General features: G+C 39.4%; 1 protein-coding gene across 1 annotated transcript; it reads right to left on the bottom strand.

Moving 5' to 3' along the window:
• Positions 1 to 1,864: 1,864 nt before the first annotated feature.
• On the bottom strand, positions 1,865 to 18,617 carry LOC118800581 (scavenger receptor cysteine-rich type 1 protein M130-like). The gene is made up of 13 exons (XM_036560855.1): positions 18,510 to 18,617; positions 17,775 to 18,083; positions 17,037 to 17,348; positions 16,588 to 16,902; positions 16,137 to 16,460; positions 15,554 to 15,883; positions 14,870 to 15,223; positions 14,333 to 14,647; positions 13,748 to 13,894; positions 13,520 to 13,639; positions 2,606 to 2,668; positions 2,428 to 2,490; positions 1,865 to 2,118 (listed from the first exon to the last, which is right to left on the bottom strand). The coding sequence occupies exons 1-13, from the start codon at positions 18,568 to 18,570 to the stop codon at positions 2,081 to 2,083; spliced, it is 2,751 nt and encodes a 916-aa protein (XP_036416748.1). The 5' UTR covers positions 18,571 to 18,617; the 3' UTR covers positions 1,865 to 2,080.
• Between the last annotated feature and the right edge of the window lie 2,359 nt (positions 18,618 to 20,976).

Raw genomic sequence — 20,976 nt, 5'->3', positions numbered from 1 at the left:
GTGGTGTAAAGTTATTTTATAATAAAAAGAAGTTTACAGAATGACATGCAATAATTTATTTGAAAAAATGTTGACAATAACACATTTATAAAAAGGAAAAATAAAAAGGAAAAGGAAAGAGAAATTGACACTCTAAAATGAACAATTCCACCTTTGGTCTGAGAAGTCCTCTCTCTTAACATTCCTTTATGACTGTTGGACTTCATTGAGCTTAATGTGCATCACAGGTGTCCTCTTCCCCAAACGCCCTATTTAAATTTCAGAAAGGCCATCTTTATACTCTGTTTATCTTTATATTCTGTGTATAATGATCAGCACTTAGAAGCGAGGAGTATAGAATTATTTCTCAGACCACAGTAACAGATTTCATATACTACACACTAAAATCACACACAGTCATTATGCCTTTGTGGATCCAATCTCAAGATAAGAGCTTAATAATCACATGATTATTACAGGCTTGTACATGGAATGATAATATATATATATATATATATATATATATATATATATATATATTAGGGGTGGGAATTTTTAGGCGCCTCACGATTCAGAGGGCTGCGATGCGATTATAAAACGATTATTGATGCATCTTTTTTTTCTATACAGAATTTCTATTTTCCTACTGTCTGAATACTTGGCAGTTTTAAAGCAAAGTATTTGTAATGATCCATAATGAATTTACTTCCAGTATCTTTTATTAATAAAATAAATGGTAGTGATGTGGCAAGTAAACTAGAAGGTTCTCATTCACTGCTCTGGTTTGGAGCACATGAGGCGCTGTTGCCACTCATCTGTGATAAAATGTGCTGTTATGGTGAATCCAGTGGTAATGGATGACAAGACTGAGAACTGGTGTGCAGACTGCAGGTCACATAGCAATGAAGTCTTGCCGAGTGAATAGCAAATGAAAAAGGAAAAGAGCAAGACAGACAAACATTTGGAGATGAACTAAAAAGTTGCGAAGATGAAATCAGCTTCTTGCTAATTTTCCCGGTCCACCTTTAATAGTGTCGCATTTACATTCTGCACCTCAGGCAGAATTTAAGGTGGAACGGGAAAACAGGAAGCTAGAGAATAAGAAGCAACTTCAGCCTCGTAAAACAGCCAAACGCTGAGAGACATTTTACAAGAAGCTGTTCTACTTTTGAGGAAAGGTTTTCTGGCGGAGATACGAGAAAAGCGGCTATAGATAAAGCTTAAAGCAGAGCAAAGTAAATCTGCGCTCTCGTTTATATTGTTTAGTCTATACTAGGACATTATCACATACTGACACATACTGGACATTAAATGTTGTGGCTCCCAAGGTGGTTTGATTTTTGTTGAAAGTACAAAATGATCCTGATCTAACCTGGCTTTTAATGCAGAGGCCACCAGTTGGATTTCTCACTCATCCAGAAGTGTTTTTGTAATGTGCCATCACAGACTGTCCAGGCGCTGCACTTACCCACTTAAAGGTTCCACCTTTTGCGTTCTGTCAACATTACGTTATAAATTAAATATTTAGAAAATTGATTTTTGACGTTTGTGAATCAATTCAGAATCATTCATGTCCGCGTCACGATGCATGTAAGAATCTATTTTTTCCCCCACCGCTAATATATACATATATATATATATATATATATATATATATATATATATATATATATACACATATATATATATATATATATATATACATATATATATTATGTTGATAGATAGATAGATAGATAGATAGATAGATAGATATTATTTTTCTGTAAAAAAATTAGTCTTTTTCACAACATGTACAAAATAATGTTTTCAAGAAGATAAAAATATCAAAGTAAGATAATAATCATTTTGATGGAATAACTACATGAGATGTGTCAGTGAATGTTTCTAGCTGACTAAGTCTGTTATCACTCACAGTACAGTGTTAAAAATTTAATATTTGTATATATAAACTTTATCTTGTTTGAGAGCAAATCTGTAATGAAGTGTTTCTGCTCCATTCTGAACTGTGATCCAAAACAAAGTTACTTGTTGCGTTTGAAGAGGTTTGAATGTACTTTCCTGAGATAAGACACTGGCTGTGGTATCTCAGTTTCATGATTCATCTCTGTCTGAGCCCCCCCCCCACGTCATCATAATCTGTAAAATGAATGATATTTAACCATTTTAAATGCAAATATACAGTTTGCAAATATACAGTTTATACTGAAGTTTGTAACTTATGATCAAGTTGTTCAGTTCTGCCAGTGAAAACCAAGTGAGTCCATCACTGTGATTCCATTCAGTAGATCTATAAATCTCTACACATACTGTGTCTATTCTCAAATACAATTAACTGTTTAAGTTTCTAGCATCTGCATTGTCCCATCATTCTTAGAACACGTTTGGAGGGTTCACACTATACATGTTTTGTGTAGAGCACTCCAGGCGCCCTTTAAAGCCGTTCACCTTTTATCCCTCCTACATCCTGTTCAGCTGTGATGACGTCATCATAGTCCTCTGGTGTGTGCACTACACAAACAAGGATAGATAAATGATATTAAAATCCAACAAATCTTGTTATTACTGTTTTTACTGTGCTGAAGCTTCAGCTCAATGAGAATTATCTACATTAATTAAAACCTACCTGTCATAATGTTGGAGTTTGGTCCAACAGCAACAGCATCATCATAGTTATCTGTCATGTCTTCTGTCAAAATGTAGAGATAAATGTCATTAAATCAGCATCAGTATCATCAGTGACTGTGTTTATGTTTGAGATCACAGTATTGTTATATTACAAGTCAAACCTGTTACAACAGCTAAGCTGTGATCAGCAGTGATGACATCATCATAATTCTCTGCTACTTCCTCTACACCAAAATACAAAAATATTCATTTAATGTGACTGTTAATTAATGTGATTCAACAATTGGGTCAGTAAGAAATAAGGACTCATGAACAATTTATTGAGGTCTATAATAATGTCAAATGAGGTCTTAATATAATCTAGTTATATTACCTAGTTATAATACTTTGTAAGTAAACCATTCACCAAAACAATCATTATAATTAAGCCATCATGTAGCCATTAACTAAAGTCTCATGATAATATGTAGCATTTGTTTAAATGTTATGTAAGTTAACCGAAATACTTGATAAAGATGGCAAACTGTGACATAGATGTGTAATTCAGCGACTGTCTAAACTCCGGGAACGTTGCTGCTCTGCATGTTCAGGTGTTTCCCTGCTCCAACTATTCAGGGCCAAGTTTCCTAAAAGAATCTTAGAGCCGAGATCATGTTAACTGGTAGAGAGAGTGTACAATGTAATACTTGCTTTACTTTTTAACAGTCATCTAAGAGCTAAGAAAAGGCTTCTTGGTAGAGACTGAGATCTGTGGACAGTTGGCACATTTCTTTACTTCAAACATATTAGTTTCAATAATTAGTTTCTTTTTGAATGTATTACTTACGCATGTATGTGTGTATATATATATATATATATATATATATATATATATACACACACACACACACACACACACACACACACACATATATATATATATATATATGTCTGTGTGTGTGTGTGTGTGTGTGTGTGTGTATGTGTAATTTGTAAGTACTTTATAGGAGAAAAAAAAAAGGTTCTTGACTTTCAATGCAAATTAATGAAACAACATTGTTTTTGGAACATTTCAATTATTCCACCAGACTTTTAACATCATAAAGGATAGCTGTCATATTGAAAAAAAAAAAACAACATCAAAATGGGGATTTCTAAACCAAAACCCCAAAACACAAATAAACCTCCTACACTCTCAGAGATCTGTCCAGCAGTGATGACATCATCATAGCTCTCTGCTGTGTCCTCTTTTGCTGAGTCATGTAAATCAGATAAAGGCAGACTGACTTTACAAATAGTGCAGTCATATTTTTACACTGTGGTTTAATGTAAAGATAAAATCAGGCGATTAATTAATAATGAAACCTACTTTTCAGGCCACTGGTGGTGACATCTTCATAATATTCAGATTTTACTCCAGTCAGAGACTTTGCAGGAAAAAGAGCCAATTTTATAATTTTGAATTACATTATAAAAATAAAATACTTGTTTAAAGAAGCTGGCCACTCGAGTGCACTCAGTGGTCCTAAGGTATGTAACCTGGTGGGTCCATTTTTTATTTATTTTTTTTTGAATAGGGTTAAATGTTAGGAAAACTCAGCTCCCCGCCTGATCAGAACTGAGTGGACATTTCGGACTGCACAGTGATAAACACTGGTTACATGCCACAGCAATGAAAGTAGCCATATGGCTGCAGGCTTTTTTCATTTTTTCAGGTTATTTTCTGGCAGGGTTGGAATCTGTGTGAGATATCAAATTATAGAGACAAATACTCAACTGGTAATGATCACCAGGGTTCGTACACGTTTTAAACAGTGGAAATCCATGACTTTTCCATGACATAAAATTAAATTTGCATGCCAAACATCTTGCATAGGGCTGGGCGATCTAACGTCTATACCAGTATACCATGATACTGACATTTATATACAGATATCTGCACCAGGTTTAACACTCCGATCTCTAAGAATGGATCTGTCATTCTGCTCAATACATTAATGTTTCATCATTTCAGAGCCTACTATTTTGTTTTGACTCCTTCGACATCACATATTCTCACGTAAAAAGTACGTACATCGGTTCTGTTTGTTAAGAGTGGTTTAGTTTCTCTTTGTAACACAAACACATGCATGCACATCATGATTAGGTGGACATTGTTCTTCATTTCATTATGTCTAGCTCAAAATCAAATGAGTTAACAATAACAAAGACATTTATTTAGCCAGTGAAATGTTTTATCTAACTGAAGTTCAGTTTGGGAGGGATTAGTTTTACATGGTGTGGGGAGGTAATGTATTATACCAAAGTTTCTCAGTGATTTAAGTACTATCCAAATCCCTAATGGCAGTATTTTTGATGCTGAAGAGGAATGTAACAAGTCAGTTCACAACTTTGAGTACCTAGAGTACAACAAAGACTGTATGAACTCAAATCAGTGAGAGTACCACAGCAGTTAGTTCATCATTTCTTAATGTAGCTGCAGTGATGCTTGTTGTCTAACAGTGAAGACGCTAATTACTCACACAGGTCTTGGTGTGAGAAGCAGCAGTGATGTGTTTTCCTCTTACATTTGGCTTTTTAATTCATCTTCTGTAGTGTTCAAATGTCAAACCATCTTCCACAACACACGTGTCCCGAACACCTTAGCTAGCTGAGATTCACTGTTACGACCCCTAGTCGTAATAGCCTTTCTATGTGTGTGTCTGCCACCATTTTGTGTGTTCCCTTTTGTATGTTGCTCTATGTGCAGGTCTGTAATTGACCACCTGGGGGCAGCCTCCTGTATAAAAGGTTGCCAAGCCACCATCTTGGGAGACATTCAGGGCTCTCTCCCCTCTGATGTGACCTGGAAGAACACCTGTCCAGACCAACCTGGCATTTCTTCACTTCACTCCGTTCTGCTTCACTTCGCTTTGATTGTCTGGTTCTGCTAAACTCTGTGAACTTTGGAAAAAGTATGGATTGAGTGGCATTTTGTTTTGGTTACCTTTTCTCCTGGTTTTAAAGCAGGGATACAGGGTAGCCTTTTGTGTTTTTGTTTTATTTTGCTCTCAGGTTCAGTTTTTGTACTCATTTGTAGTTTTGTTCGTTATTTGGCATATGCTTGTCCCTGAAGCCATCATAGCATTCAGCTTAGCCTCTAGTCATAAAAATAAACATGAGCTATTTTTTGGTTAAATAGTGTCGGGTGTTTGGCATGGCAGCTGAGGAGAGAGCCCACTCTCATTTTCTTTTATGGCTTGACTCTAGACTGGGTCGTAACATCCATATTAACAACGTGTTAGTAAAGCTAGTCCATTTGCAGATACATTAGTTATGGGTCTTGGTGTTTTTTACAATTTAGACTCTTTAGTGCTTCAAATGTGATTAGATGAGGGACCACGTGAGGGAAACATTCAGGAAATTCCATGATTTTTCCAGCACTTATTATTTTCCATGACTTTTCCGGACCTGGAAAACCACATTTGTATATTCCATGCCTTTTATTGCAGGATTTTCATGACTTTACAAAGTCTGGCTTACAGAAACTGCAGTTTAAAGTGTTAGCAGGAGTTTAACCAATCATCCATTTTCCAAAGTAAAGTAAAATTTGTCTTTGTCAGCATAATGTTGTTTGTGCTAAGTTTAAAAAAAATACTTAACCAGCTAGGATTATATGAAATGTGACCTACATGTCATGGTGAATAAACTAGGTATTACACCAACCATAAGTTTCTCCTGTAGGTTTTTTTTTTTCTTCAAATCATTGTTATTTTATTACTAAAAGCTATGAGGTCCAGACCTCAGTGTTCTCATCAAGTCAAGTCAAGTCAAGTCAAGTGGCTTTTATTGTCATTCCATCTATGTACAAGTATACAGTGGAGTGAAATTACGTTCCTCCAGGAAGAAGGTGCAACAAGGAACAAAAAGTACAAAGTGTGAACGTGCAGACAGTGTGCAAACAAAAGAATTAAGCGAGAAACAATACAATAAATAAGATAAATTAAACAGACATTAAGCACAGTAAACAGACAGGACAGTGCAGCACCAACACAGCACTCATTTCTGAGCATGAGGTAGTGGAATAAGGTGCAGAGGTATTTAACATGCTGTGATCTGCAAGTTTACACAGTCAAATAACATACGTGAGCACAGCAGTTACTGAGGTAGTAAAACAGTGTAAACACAGCAGTAGCAGCAATGTTCCAGATAGTGCAAGTAGTGCGCATCAAAAGCAGGGTGTTGTGGGGGGGGGGTTAGTTCAGCCCTTGTGAATTTAAAAACCTGATTGCTTGAGGGACAAAGCTGTTGCAGAGTCTGGCAGTGATGGCATGGATGCTCCGGTACCTTCTGCCAGACGGCAGCAGTGAAAAAAGTCCATGTGAGGGATGAGTTTGGTCGTCCACAATGCCGGTGGCTTTCCGGATACAATGTGTGGTGTAGATGTCCATGATGGATGGGAGAGAGACCCCGATGATCCTCTCAGCTGTCCTCACTATGCGCTGTAGGGTCTTGCGGTCAGAGGTGGTGCAATTCCCAAACCAGGCAGTGATGCAGCTGCTCAGGATGCTCTCCATGGTTCCCTTGTAGAACATGGTGAGGATGGGAGGGGGGAGATGAGCTTTCCTCGGTTTCTACAGGAAGTAGAGGCACTGCTGGGCTCTCTTGGCTATGGAGTTCGTGTTGAGGGACCAGGTGAGGTTCTCTGTGATGTGGACACCGAGGAACTTGGTACTCTGGACGATTACCACAGCAGAGCCAGTGACGTTAAGTGGCCGGTGGTCACCTTGCACTCTTCGGAAGTCAACAACCATCTCCTTAGTTTTGTCTACATTCAGAGACAGGTTGTTGGTTCCGCACCTGTCTGTTAGCCGCTGCTAGTTATGGCCATGAGTAGTACCAAGCTCAAAACTGGACTGTCCAAAATTAGACATTTAGTAACCCTATCAAGTAAAATTATCTTTCCACAAATATAGAAGTGCAAAAGTATGATGTTAAAAATACTACTTAAGCACTGTTATTTAAGTACTCAGTACTCAACTACTACTATTACTATTTATAAATACTACTATAACTGCAGTGGAGCTTCTTAGTACATCAAGCATAAAAAAGCAAAAAAAGAATGCGCTGAACAGTTGGCAGATAATCTCACAGACATCTTTAACTTCTCTCTGAGCACTGCAGTTGTTCCCACATGCTTCAAGTCCACCGCCCTCATCCCTGTGCCAAATAAGTCTCCAGTGTCCTGCCTCAGTGATTACCATCCCACTGCACTCAATCCCATCATCATGAAGGGCTTCGAGAGGCTTGTCATGAGGCACATTAAAGACCAGCTCCCCCTTCACTGGATCCACTGCAATTTGCGTATTGCCCCAGTCGCTCAACAGATGATGCCATCCCCACCACACTCCACCTGGCTCTCACCCACCTGGACAATAGAGACACTTATATCAGAATGCTGTTCATAGACTTCAGTTCAGCATTCAACACCATCATCCCTCAGCAGCTGATTGGAAAACTGAGCCTGCTGGGCCTGAACACCTCCCTCTGTAACTGGGTCCTGGATTTCCTGACTGAGAGACTTCAATTAGTGAGGATCGGTAACAACACCTCAAGCACCACCACACTGAGCACCGGCGCCCCTCAGGGCTGTGTGCTTAGTCCACTGCTGTTCACTCTGCTGACTCATGACTGTACTGCAAATTACAGCTCAAACCACATCATCAGATTCGCATGACTGTGATAGGTCTGATCAGCAAAAATGATGAGTCAGCATACAGAGAGGAGTTGCAGCAGCTAACGGACTGGTGCAGAACCAACAACTGTCTCTGAATGAGGACAAAACTAAGGAGATGGTTGTTGACTTCAGAAGAGTGCGAGATGACCACAACCTTCTGAACATCGATGGCTCTGCTGTGGAAATCGTCAGGAGCACCAAGTTCTTCAGTGTTCACAACACAGAGAACCTCACCTGGTCCCTTAACACCAACTCCATAGCCAAGAGAGCCCAGCAGCACCTCTACTTCCTTCAGAGACTGAGGAAAGTTCATCTCCCCCCTCTCATCCTCACCATGTTCCACAGGAGGACTGTGGAGAGCATCCTGAGCAGCTACATCATCGCCTGGTTTGGGAATTGCAATCCCTCTGACCGCAAGACCCTACAGCGAATAGTGAGGACAGCTGAGAAGATCATCAGGGTATCTCTCCCCTCCATCATGGACATCTACACCACACGCTGCATCCGCAAAGCCACCAGCATTGTGGACCACCCCATCCATCCCTTACATGGACTTTTTTCACTACTGCCGTCTGGCAGAAGGTACTGGAGCATCCGTGCCATCACTGCCAGACTCTGCAACAGCTTTTTTCCTGAAAACCCCCTCACACACATATTTTACACTCACACACACACCTCTTTTGAATAATACTGTATATTGTTGCTAATACCTTGTTCTACTCAAGTACTGTATATTTCTACCTCAGTAACTGCTGTGCTCACATATGTTATAATCTGACTGCATATACCTACATATCATAGCATGTTAAATATCTCTGCACCTTATCCTCACTACTCATGTTCAGAAATGAGTGCTGAGTCAGCACTGCACTGTCCTGTCTGTTTACTGTGTCAAATGTCTGTTTTAATTATCATATTTATTGCATTGTTTCTAGTTTAATGTTTGCACACTTACGTCTGCACATTCGCACGTTGTCTGTAATGTCTTATTTTGATCCATGTTGCATCATGGTCCTGGAGGAACGTAATTTCATTCCAATGTGTACTTGTACACAGATGGAATGACAATAAAAGCCTCTTGACTTGAGAAAGAAAGAGTACAAGCGAACTTCATCTGTCACAAAAAAGGGAAACATTTTATTGCACTCATTAAAAATAAACAAATAAATAAATAAAAACATTGATACTGCTCTGAACCTCAGCATTTACTGTGCTGAGAAATGTGATAATCTTACTTCTGTTTAATGTAAAACAACTGGGTCCAGCTTCCTTTCTTGCTTTTATTTTTAAATGCACCCAAGAAAAAAGGAGAGCTCATGAAGATTTTTTTTTCAACAACAGCGATATAAAATGTAAATTGAGTTTTGCTAAATGTTTGTACCCATAAACATACTGTACTTTCACATTCTGTGTCATGATGGAGACTAAGTGAAAGCTGATAAGTTTTGCTCTCATTCAACACTGATAATTTGTTGCTGGCTAACTTATCTGCAGACCCAGTCAATCAACTCTGTGAATGGAATACACACACACACACACACACACACACACACAAACACACACACACATCTTCTAAGCTGCTTATGCGTTTATTACTTTAAGGCTAGACTACTGTAATGCCCTGCTGGCTGGATGTCCCAGCAAAAGCCTTAACAAGCTTCAGTTAGTCCAGAACGCTGCAGCCAGAGTTCTTACTGGAACCAGAAAGTTCGACCATATCAGCCCAGTTTTATCAACCTTATCCTGGTTACCAGTTAAATTTCGCATTGATTATAAAATTCTCTTACTGACTTACAAAGCACTAAACGGACTTGCCCCTCTGTACCTGAGGGAACTTCTCTCCCATTATGAACCATCCCGCCTACTTAGATCACAAGGTGCTGGTTTACTATTAGTACCTAGAATTAATAAAGTTACGTTAGGGGGGAGAGCTTTCTCATACAAAGCCCCCCGCCTTTGGAATAATCTTCCTGTTAATGTTCGGGACTCAGACACAGCCTCAGTGTTTAAGTCTAGGCTAAAAACTTACTTGTATAGTCAAGCCTGTAATCTATGATCAGTCACCCATTACAGAACTGACTCTCTGTGTGTTTTTCCTTTCTTTCTTTTCTTTGCCGAGTTGAACAGCTGCCCATCCTGTGCGTCTGATGCTGCTGCCTCTTCTGCCTTGATCGGGTGCCACTGCTCACCAGCCCTCTGGACCGTCTTGACCAACATTGAGCTTCTTGCTGTACAATGTTGTGCAAACCTCACCCTCACAACCTGACCCCACTGATGCTACTGCTGTTGCTGCATGAACTAAACTAATCAAAATTAATCACTTGAACTAATCAAATTAATCAAACACCCATTACAGAACTGACTCTCTGTGTGTTTTTTTCCTTTCTCTCTTTTCTTTGCCGAGTTGAACAGCTGCCCATCCTGTGCGTTTTGATGCTGCTGCCTCTTATGCCTTGATCGAGTGCCACTGTTCGCCAGCCCTCTGGACTGGCTTGACATCATCAAGCTTCATGCTGTACTACGCCGTGCAAACCTCACCCTCACAACCTGACTCCACTGATGCTGCTGCTACTGCTGCTGCCGCTGCTGCTGCATGAACTAAACTAATCAAATTAATCATTTGCTCCAACTGTCTTCCCCGTTTTTGTACTATATTACTTTAAACTAACAATGTTTACTATCCGGTGTCGACCAGAGGAGGGTGGGTTCCCCTTCTGAGTCTTGGTTCCTCTCAAGGTTTCTTACTGTTCCTAGGGAGTTTTTCCTTGCCACTGTCACCTCTGGCTTGCTCATGGGGGCTGGGACCCGGATTTCTTTCAGTAATGCTGACTTCCGTGTAAAGCTGCTTTGTGACAACACCTGTTGTAAAAAGCGCTATATAAATAAACTTTGCTTGCTTGCTTATCTTTCTGGGTCGCTGGCAGAGCTGGAGCCTATCCCAGCGGTCATTGGGTGGAAAGCAGGATACACCCTGGACAGGTCTGAACAGAATACAGACCAGGTATAATAATAAGATGTTAACAACAGCCAGCAGTGCAGCACTGTCAGATTCCGATTTCAAAGCTAACAATTACACTGTAGATGAGTAAAGACAGACTTTTAGCGCTAGTTATTCTTAGTAGCGTCAGCTTGTTAACTCGTTCACTGTGGACTAGCAGCAGGAAACTTCATGGATTATTAAATTCATTGTGAGGTTGTTTTGAAGGTGAATGTAAAACTGTGTGAGAAATATAAAAGTGTGGCCTGAGACCTGCTAGAGATTAGATCTTGCTGTGTGAGTCATGGCCAAAGTTGCTATGCCAACCTTGTCCTACACTCCACCACTCACAAACACACATAGTTACACACACACACACACACACACACACACACACACACATAGATATGTCTCTCACTGTGTCTCTCCCTCTCTCCTGCGTGCACACACACACACATAACACCGGCAGCTTTGTGGTTTCTCAGTATCTACTAAAACAGAAGCTTGACAGGAATGATAAAGTTGACTAACAGATACTTATCAGCTGAATTACCACACAACACTAAATGTAGATTTGCCCAAACTGCACATTTCTAATATAAATTTCACTTTTTAAATGAATTAACCAATGTTACAGTCAGCTCCACAATTATTTATACCCTTGGGTGGGTGAAGGTGGGTAAAAAAGGTAATGAAAAATGTTTTTGTGGTTAATTAACTCTCACACTGAAGATATCCAAGAAATCTGATCCTTAATTAAATTAAATGTATTCTAAGAAACCAAAAACCATTATATTAACAAAATTACCTGTGTGTCACAGTTATTGGCATCCCTGTACTAAGTATTTTGTGCAACCGCCCTTTTCCAAGATGACAAATCTTTTCTTTTAATGTTCGATAAGATTAGAAAATAGGCCCTTTTCACAAGAAACGGAAGTGCTTAAATGCTGGGTAAAACAAGTTCTGCTATTGCCTTTCAAAGAGTTACTAACCTCAGAAATACAGGTGTTTGTATCACTTCAGCTCACCACAGAAAGGTGTGTCACTTTGTCTTTGTCATAGTTGCCAAGATCGAAATTTGAAGATGTGTCCAGAATAGTTGGAGAACATCAAACCCACAACCGTACAGTCCAGACTAAATAAAGGATATAAATGATTCAAGGAAAAACTACAGCTATAAGAGTAAAATAACACTGGCTAACATCTATAGAGTAAGAAATTGATGGATAAGTGTATTTATATAACTATATAAATAATAAATAGGTAAAAAATAAAAAGATGTGCCATTTTAGCTGGAGATGTTGAAACAGCTCAAAAACAATAAATTAGTTAAAGCAGCAAACAACTAAACATGCACACATGCCAGGTCGTCATAGTGCCACTGTAGACGTTTTCTTATTTGCATTTATAATCACTCCAGCTGGTTTCCTGATACATTTAATCTGCAACGAGAAACTGTAAACCACTAAAAGTCGAGAGGCCGAAGTCAGTTTCATGTTCAAATTTTCCCGTTGCACTTTAATTGATGCAGGAGCTACATTTTGGTGGCTCAGTCACCATTTAAGGTGGAACCACTGGCACTGGTGAACGAACATCTACTCTCCACCGAGCACTCGCTCTCTCAGTTGCTGATCATTTTTGAGGGAGAAAATGAAAACTATTCCTCTGAAAGTGGCTGTACCAGCAACTTTAAAGCACAAACTGCATTCAGTGTAACACTGGTCAGCAGTGGTGAAATGCAGACACAGAGGCTCTTTTACTCTGTATGACAAAGTTTATTCCTTTACTAACTGCACAAACTCGTTTTCCTCTGCTCATCGTCAGCTGACAAACCACTGAAACTGAGATAAGGCTGTTTTTGCTTCAAGTTCTAATACTTGAGTAAGGTGTACACACTCAACTTGTCATTGTTGCTGTTGTAATTGCTTTAGTGGAAGCCACATTACCCTGCAGCATCTATTTCCAGCAGAAAAATGCAGAAATGTGAAAAGGGCCTATACAGAGCAGGAAATATCACACCCCTCATAAATACAGAATCTAAGCAGATCTTTCATGTTCCCAAATCCTCTTTTTGGACTCATGTCTTCAACTCACCCCAGAGCTCAGATTACCATGTTAAAAGCTTGATTCTGTGGTGACTGAATTTTTTTTGGTCATATGGTTCGCATCGATGTCTTGCTTACCTATTTGTATAAAGGGAGTCAATAATTATTGAACTTACTGTAGAATATATTACTCACCCTTTTGTGTTGAGATAGTTGTTCCTTTAGTGTTGAATCTGTGGTCAATCTCCTCATAGACATCCTCTGTCCCTCTACTCAGGCCTTCATAGACAGCATTCTGCCCCTTCTTAGAGGGCACTGTGAGGGGGAGAGAGTCAGACAGAAGACTGATGATGGACTGAAGGACTGATGATGTTTAGAGAATGTATAGAAAGTGGATTGTAGATGATCTCTGAATCTCTCTACCTCTCCTGAGCACTCTGTTCCGGTAAAACAGCACAACCAGAAGCACTAAGGCCAGGAAGAGCACCGCTCCCAGAACCAGGAGAGACACTGGATAGACAGATGGTACAGCTGGTGATGGAGTGGTTGTTGGCTTTGCTCTCTGACCAACTGCAAATAAAAAAGCACAGGCAGATGAAATAATTAGTGGAATTCAGTGTTTTTTCTTGCTGCATTATTTTTTTTTCCTGTTTCATTAAACTTGCATTAAAATTAAATTTCATTAAAATTGCAGATAACTTTTAATAGATTAGAATGTTAGCATTTTGTTAGGATTTCTTTATTATTAGCTTATCTGGTCTAAAATTGTGAATATCTGCTTTAGAAATGTCTGAAGTAACGTTTTGTGTTGTAGGTGAATTACCAGAAGCATCAGATATGTCTGTAAAAACAAAAGACAAATGAAAAAAAGCAATCACTGGGCAACATTAACTATCATTAGGCAGCTTTAACAAAACAACATTAATGGAATTTTATTACAATTCTGCAGATTATTAAAATAAGATAAATGAGATAAATGTGATTTAATTGGAGTTAGAACCTTCTGACCTGCACAGGTGACTCCAGCGTCCTGCCGGTGGGAGCAGTCAGTGTGGTTCTTCAGGGAATGAGGACAGTCCCACAGGTGAATCTCATTCCCTCTACACTTCACTCTGTTCAGCCAGATATTCCCTTCACCAGCACCAAAGACAGCACTCCCATTAGCACTCAGCGCCGGCCCACAGCCCAGCTGTCTGCAGACCACCTGAGCGCCCTTGATGTCCCACAGATCATCACAGACAGAGCCCCACTCAGTGTTATGATACACCTCCAGCCTCCCAGAGCAGCTTCCATTTCCTCCCCTCAGCCTGAGAGGCAGGTGATCTACATAACACACATCACACATGAGAGGTTACAGAAACACGGACTATGCAGGAAAGTCTCAGAATAAATTTATAATACAAATATGAGGTAATGTTTAGGACATGATCATCACAGAGAGTGAAACAAAGGCCATGTAGACACAAGCGAAGAGGGCAACTAACGTGATTAATGCTGTCTGTAATATTGAAAATAATAACTTTTTTTATTTGTAGGAGTCCTTACTTGAGCACTGTCTCTGATGGGAAGATGATGAGAAGCATTTCAGATGACATGAGCAGGTAATGTGAGCCACCTCACTGTTTTTATCACAGTAGTTCTGTCTCCAGGGTGAAGATGGACAGTGCCACAGAGTGGAGTCATGACTCCTACATTTCAGATCATCCAGCCAGTTAGGAGCTGATTCCACTCTTGCTTTGGCAGGTCTCTCACTGCCAGATCTTCCACAGTTCAGCTCTTGACAGATTAAACTCACTGTTTCTTCATCCATCCCATTTAAACACACATTACCCCAGGTTCCATTGTAGAACACTTCCAGATTCCCCTCACAGCCCTCAGTGAGTCTGATCTCTTTAAACTCTGATGGAATAAAGATTAGAAAAATATTTCTTATAACCATATAAATATATATCGTTATAAAATATAAATCAAATAATTTAATATAAAAACGTAATTGAAAAAGTAACATATGAATTTTGTTTTATACATTTCATGCTTCAACATAAATTTTACATTTTTATGAACAGCTTGTAACAATAGAATTCCAGTATTTAAATATGCACACATTTAACATTGTTTTAAGAACATTCAAACAGTCTTAAACCTGACAACAGCGCTATGTTAAAAAACTGTAACCTTAAACAGGCTTCAAAAACAGAAAAATCAACCAGTAGCAATCCGCACACTTACCTGAACACACGACTCCTACATCCTCCTCGTGTCCACATTCATCCTGTCCACACAGCTGAAATCTGCAGTTCCACAGGGACGCCTCGTTCCCCGCACACTCCACCTCATTCAGCCAGATGGGTCCAGTTGCAGGTCCAAACCGGGCTGGTACAGGAGCACTGAGGGCCACTCCACACTGCAGCTGTCTGCAGACCACCTGCGCATCCTTAATATCCCACAAGTCATCACTCACCGTCCCCCATGAGCCGCTGTGGAAAACCTCCAATCTTCCTGCACAGTCTCCCCCGGAACCAACCAGCCTAATGGAGCTGTGAGCTGAATTAAATTTACCTACACACACACACAAACACACACACACACACACACACACACACACACACATATAAACACACAGCAGTTCACCCTAAAATTATTCATACATTGTTCTTGACCTAAAGCAGCTGTAAAGTATTAATCATTGATCTTCTACATAATAAAGAAAACTAAATGTGAGATGAACAATGAAGATTACAATATATTTTAGTGAGAATTATTTTAAGAAGATTCTTAGCAACTTTTATTACTCAACTGCTGCAATTCCTACCAGAGCAGGTGATTGAAAGCTGTTCTCCTGAACTGCAGGAACTCTCCATAACTTTTGCACTGCCACAGTTCCCCAGATGAGCTTCACTCCCAGAACAACTGAAACTCGTCACACACATGTGTCTGTGACTGGATGGAGAGGAGCTGGAGAAGTTAAACACAGAGCCACAGCCCAGTTGTCTGCAGACCACAGAGGCCTCAGACTCACTCCAGGAGTCCAGCAGAACTCTCCTCCAGTCCTGCCTGAAGTACACCTCCACCTCCCCCTCACACTCCATCCCTCCAGACAACCGCACTCGCCCCTCATGAAATGCCAGAGAGGAATCTGAAGAGGAAAATATACAATAAAGTACACATTTTCATTTTAACTAAGGATCCAACAGACACAGTCAAACATTTTTCAGAATGCAAGAGTTTGACAGTTTTAATGAAATACATTACGAGTCACTCACCACTGCAGATGACTCCAGCATCCTGTTTATGAGAGCATGCAGTTCGACTCCATGATGAAATTGGACATTTTGACAGATGTTTTTCGTTCCCCTGACAGTCAAACACATCAGCCCAGATCTGGCCACTCCCCTCCCCAAACCAGTCTGACCCCAACACAGCCACAGCACTCCCACATTTCAACTGACCACAGAGGACACTGGCAGCTCTCATATCCCAGCTTACATCACACACTGTGCCCCACTCACTGAGGTACTGCAGCTCCACTCGACCAGAACAGGAGTCAGAGTCGCTCACCAGCCGAGCCCCTGTGTGACCTGAATGAACATTACATTACATGAATCAGCATATATACAGCAAGTCATTACTTATATAATGAAGACAAGCGACAGCAAAGATAATGTAAAATTTAAAATGCTTTTTAAAGAGAACTTAAATATACATTCTTTACCAGAGCACACCAGTCCCACATCACTGTCATGGGAGCAGTTGTGTTTGAGTGAAGATGATGTTGGACAGAAGGAAATCTCAGATTCGTTCCCTCTACACTGAAGCTCCTCTAACCACACCTGACCCTCCCCTCTGCCAAAAGCAGCTGCTCCCAGCACCTTCACAGGAAGCCCACAGCCCAGCTCTCGACACACAACCTCTGCATCCTGCTGGTCAAAGCCAGTATCACACACTGTGGACCAGGTCCCTCCACGAAACACCTCCACTCTCCCAGAGCACAGATGAGGACCATCAGTCAATCTGGAGATGCGACCTGTGAGTATTTGAATAATGTCAATGCATACATTACATTCATTAAGGTGTTAAAATGTGTGTGTATATATATATATATATATATATATATATATATATATATATATATATATATATATATGAAAGAAATACAAATGATCAAAGCAAAATTCTTCATTTAAGATATCCAGACTGAAATCTCCCTTTGAAATCTCACGATGATGTTCATTTTAGTAACATTTACAAATTCATTCATTGATAGCTAAAGTCTTCTCTTTTCTTCTCTTTTCTTCTAAATGTCTTCTATTTTCTCACCCACCTCCATTTAGGAACCTCTAGGGCATAATATAAAGCTAATTACAAGTTAATAGCATTTGAAATTTTGATCAAAAAGCTGGTGTGATGATAATAGTGATTATGTGTAGACAGACTGTCATTCATGGATTACCTGAGCAGATGACTCCAGCATCTTCATAATGATTACAGTCAGATACCCCCCATCCTCCTGAACTACAATGCTCCAGTGTAGACTCTGATCCATTACAGTCCACATCATCCATCCAGATTTGTCCTGATCCTGGTCCAAAGTGAGCATCACTCAGTGCAGCTACAGCCTCTCCACAGCCCAGCTCTCCACACACCACTGCAGCATCATTCATATCCCAGTCATCACTACACACTGTTCCCCACTGATCATCATGAAGAACCTCTACTCTCCCAGCACAGTGACGGCCTCCATTTACCAACCTCACACTGTCTGTACAGAGAAAGAGAGAGAGAGAGAGAGAGAGAGAGAGAGAGAGAGTAACAGGTAAATCGCAATAGGACTAGGTTTTGAAAATTGTAACATGAAAACTTTTAATTATATCTCCTAAACTGTAACCTGCTAGTTCCGAGAAATAATACACTGCCTTTGCAGGACAAAATGTGTTACTGACATTCCTCTTACATAGTAACAATTAAATAAAACACATACCAACGAGACCTCAAAGAGTAAAAAATAACTATGAATTTACAGCACTTGTTTGATTTTTATCATTTTAAGAATAACAGCTATTTTTCATTTTCTTTTTAAATATTGATATGTTTTGCTTTACAATGCCATTCCTAGTAACTAAAAACACAAAAAGGAGGGGGGGGGGGTTATATACCTTTAAATCTTTGATTGGGAAAGTAACCTTACCAGATGTCGTGAGTGTGATGATTGTGGAGGACAGAAGAATGAGAGCCACACAGCTGTCCATCTCCCTCTGACTTGCACACAGTCCGTTCAACTCAGCAGCAGAACAAGTTTCACCTCCACTCCTCCAGAGAGACTGAAGAAACTGAGAGAGAGAAAGAGGGGAGCTCCCCACAGCCACCAATCACACTCAATATTACCTTATTAGAAAGAGAAGAGGAAATCATCAAACATTTTCAGTGACAAATCAGAGGAGGCATTTTTTCTTTCTCCATATTTATCAAAAGAGCGTCAGCGCTGATGAACAGAACTCCACCTCCGTCTCTAGAGGTGTGTGTGTGAGGAGAGACGCTCGCAGCAGTGTGGTAAGAAACACACCAACATACAGGAGACTGACTTCAGAGAGAGGAAACACTCCAGTGTAATACAGCATTAATGCTGCACCTGCAGAGAGCTGATCCACACACTGATAACCATCACACACACACACCTACACAAACACACACACACACACACACTGATAACCAGCTCACTCTCTCTCTCTCTCTCTCTCTCTCTCACACACACACACACACACTGCTCTGAGTTAAAATACAGATAGATAGAAATAAAGAAATAAATTTCACAACAAAGTGAACTGACTGACTAAAAGCTAGTAAATAAATGATCCAAACTGCCAGTAGAGAAGTGAAATGTGAGTAAAGTGAGAGTTGTTCAAATATTTTGTCATGAAAAGAGCAAAATGTAAGTAAACCATAAATAAAAAATAAACATACAGAACAAACTATAATTTAATAAAGAGAACACAATATGTTTTAACGTAATAGTTTACTTTAACACTTTTACCCATATACGTGTATATAAGTTCTTGGAGACATTGTGCATTTATCACTGCAATGATAATTTTTCTACACAAGATGGCAGCAGAGCACTAAACTCCGTCTGTGACGTCTGTTTTTACTACACTATTTTGACATGACTGCTGACGTCCTGTCATGATTACTGTGTCCTCCAGGATATACGAAATTTGAAAAGAAAAAAAAAAAAATTAAATATGTATTTTCTTAATATTTCGTGTCAGTTTCATTTTCCCCTTCAATATAATTTAAATAAACTTCCAAGCAACAATTTTCAACAGGGCACAGTATCACTGAAATAAAGTATAAAACAAATGTATGTATGTGTGAGTGAGAATTTTATGAGTGAGTGAGATTTTAAGTTATGTAAACTAAAAAAAGAAAATTTTGAATCTAGGCAGGAATCACAGACTAACTTTAGGACAATCAGCACAACCTTTTATTGCCTTGATTTTGATAAACGAGTGATGTAGAACACTGATAATAATAATAATAATAATAATAATAATAACAATAATGATAAAAACAATAATAAAAACATGATCATTGCAAAATGTTTCATAATAAATTATAATAAGGAAAGAGCATCGGTCAAATACACTTCACTGAATCTAGAACTAGAATCTATCACTCATGAACATCTTCAAACAGAGAGCTGTTTATGATCTGACATTTCTGAGGAGGAACAGTTCATTATTTGTTGCTGAACTAATTAATGTGGGAGTGAAAACAGTTTACATTAAAAAAACAATAATGACAAACAATCTATGATAATTTCTCTTTCATGGCATTCACTTCCTGGACAATCCTTTCAGGTTTTGGATATTTTGCTGAAAACATTTTACTCAAAGCATCTCCTGTCAGTTCACACTTAAGTGTGCTGTAAGATGACCAGCAGGATAATTTATCTGCAGAATCTTCTCTCAGATTACTGAAGTGAACAGCAGAACTGACCAATTATGATAATCACAAATCTGGCCTCCAGAATAACTCACAATACACAGAAACTCCTTTCCTTCAGCTGTGTGTCATTCACATTGGACGTTTTTAGAAGTGAGTTTAGAAGTTTTAGCCCTGAGGTTCAACAGAGCAGCAGCATACTGAGAGAGAGTGAGACCAAATGATTTAGTGGTCAAGCTGAAAAAAAAGTGATTTTTTTTAATGAAAACCATTTTTTGTACTTCTTGTTTCATATAAAAAAAAAACAACAGTTGGGTGTAATGAATGTTTATAGAACTGACAATAAACACTGTCTACACCTGGACTAAATATGTATGTGTGTTTCTGTGTGGATGTGTTCTGTTTTAAACAGTAATGTACCCATCCCAAACAACACCTTTGACCTTCACCCCCAGAGGCCACCCCGGAGGTCACATAACTCCCCCATCCCAAACTCCCCCTGTCCCCCGGGGGTCATCCGCTTCACATACCTCCATCAGGCATCTGGTTTAGACATCTGTTTTTGAACAGGAAACCTGATCAGAAACCTTCTGCTATTTTGACCCCGTAACCCCACCCTTTAACCCATAACCATAACCCATAACCTGATGGGCAAATCACCTATTGATCAACTTCACATACCTCCATTAGGCATCTGGTTTAGACATCTGTTT

The sequence above is a fragment of the Colossoma macropomum genome, unplaced genomic scaffold (genome assembly GCF_904425465.1).
Source record: "Colossoma macropomum unplaced genomic scaffold, Colossoma_macropomum, whole genome shotgun sequence".
Lineage (NCBI taxonomy): Eukaryota > Metazoa > Chordata > Actinopteri > Characiformes > Serrasalmidae > Colossoma > Colossoma macropomum.
The sequence above is the reverse complement of the archived record's forward strand: the minus strand, read 5'-3'. Positions and strand labels throughout refer to the sequence as shown.

Coding starts and splice junctions, on each gene's coding strand:
- LOC118800581 (XM_036560855.1), bottom strand. CDS start 18,570: ATGGACAGCTGTGTGGCTCTCATTCTTCTGTCCTCCACAATCATCACA. Junction 16,461..16,587: donor TGCTGGAGTCATCTGCAGTG/GTGAGTGACTCG, acceptor TTTCCTCTTCAG/ATTCCTCTCTGGCATTTCAT. Junction 2,119..2,427: donor GGATGTAGGAGGGATAAAAG/GTGAACGGCTTT, acceptor TTCATTTTACAG/ATTATGATGACGTGGGGGGG.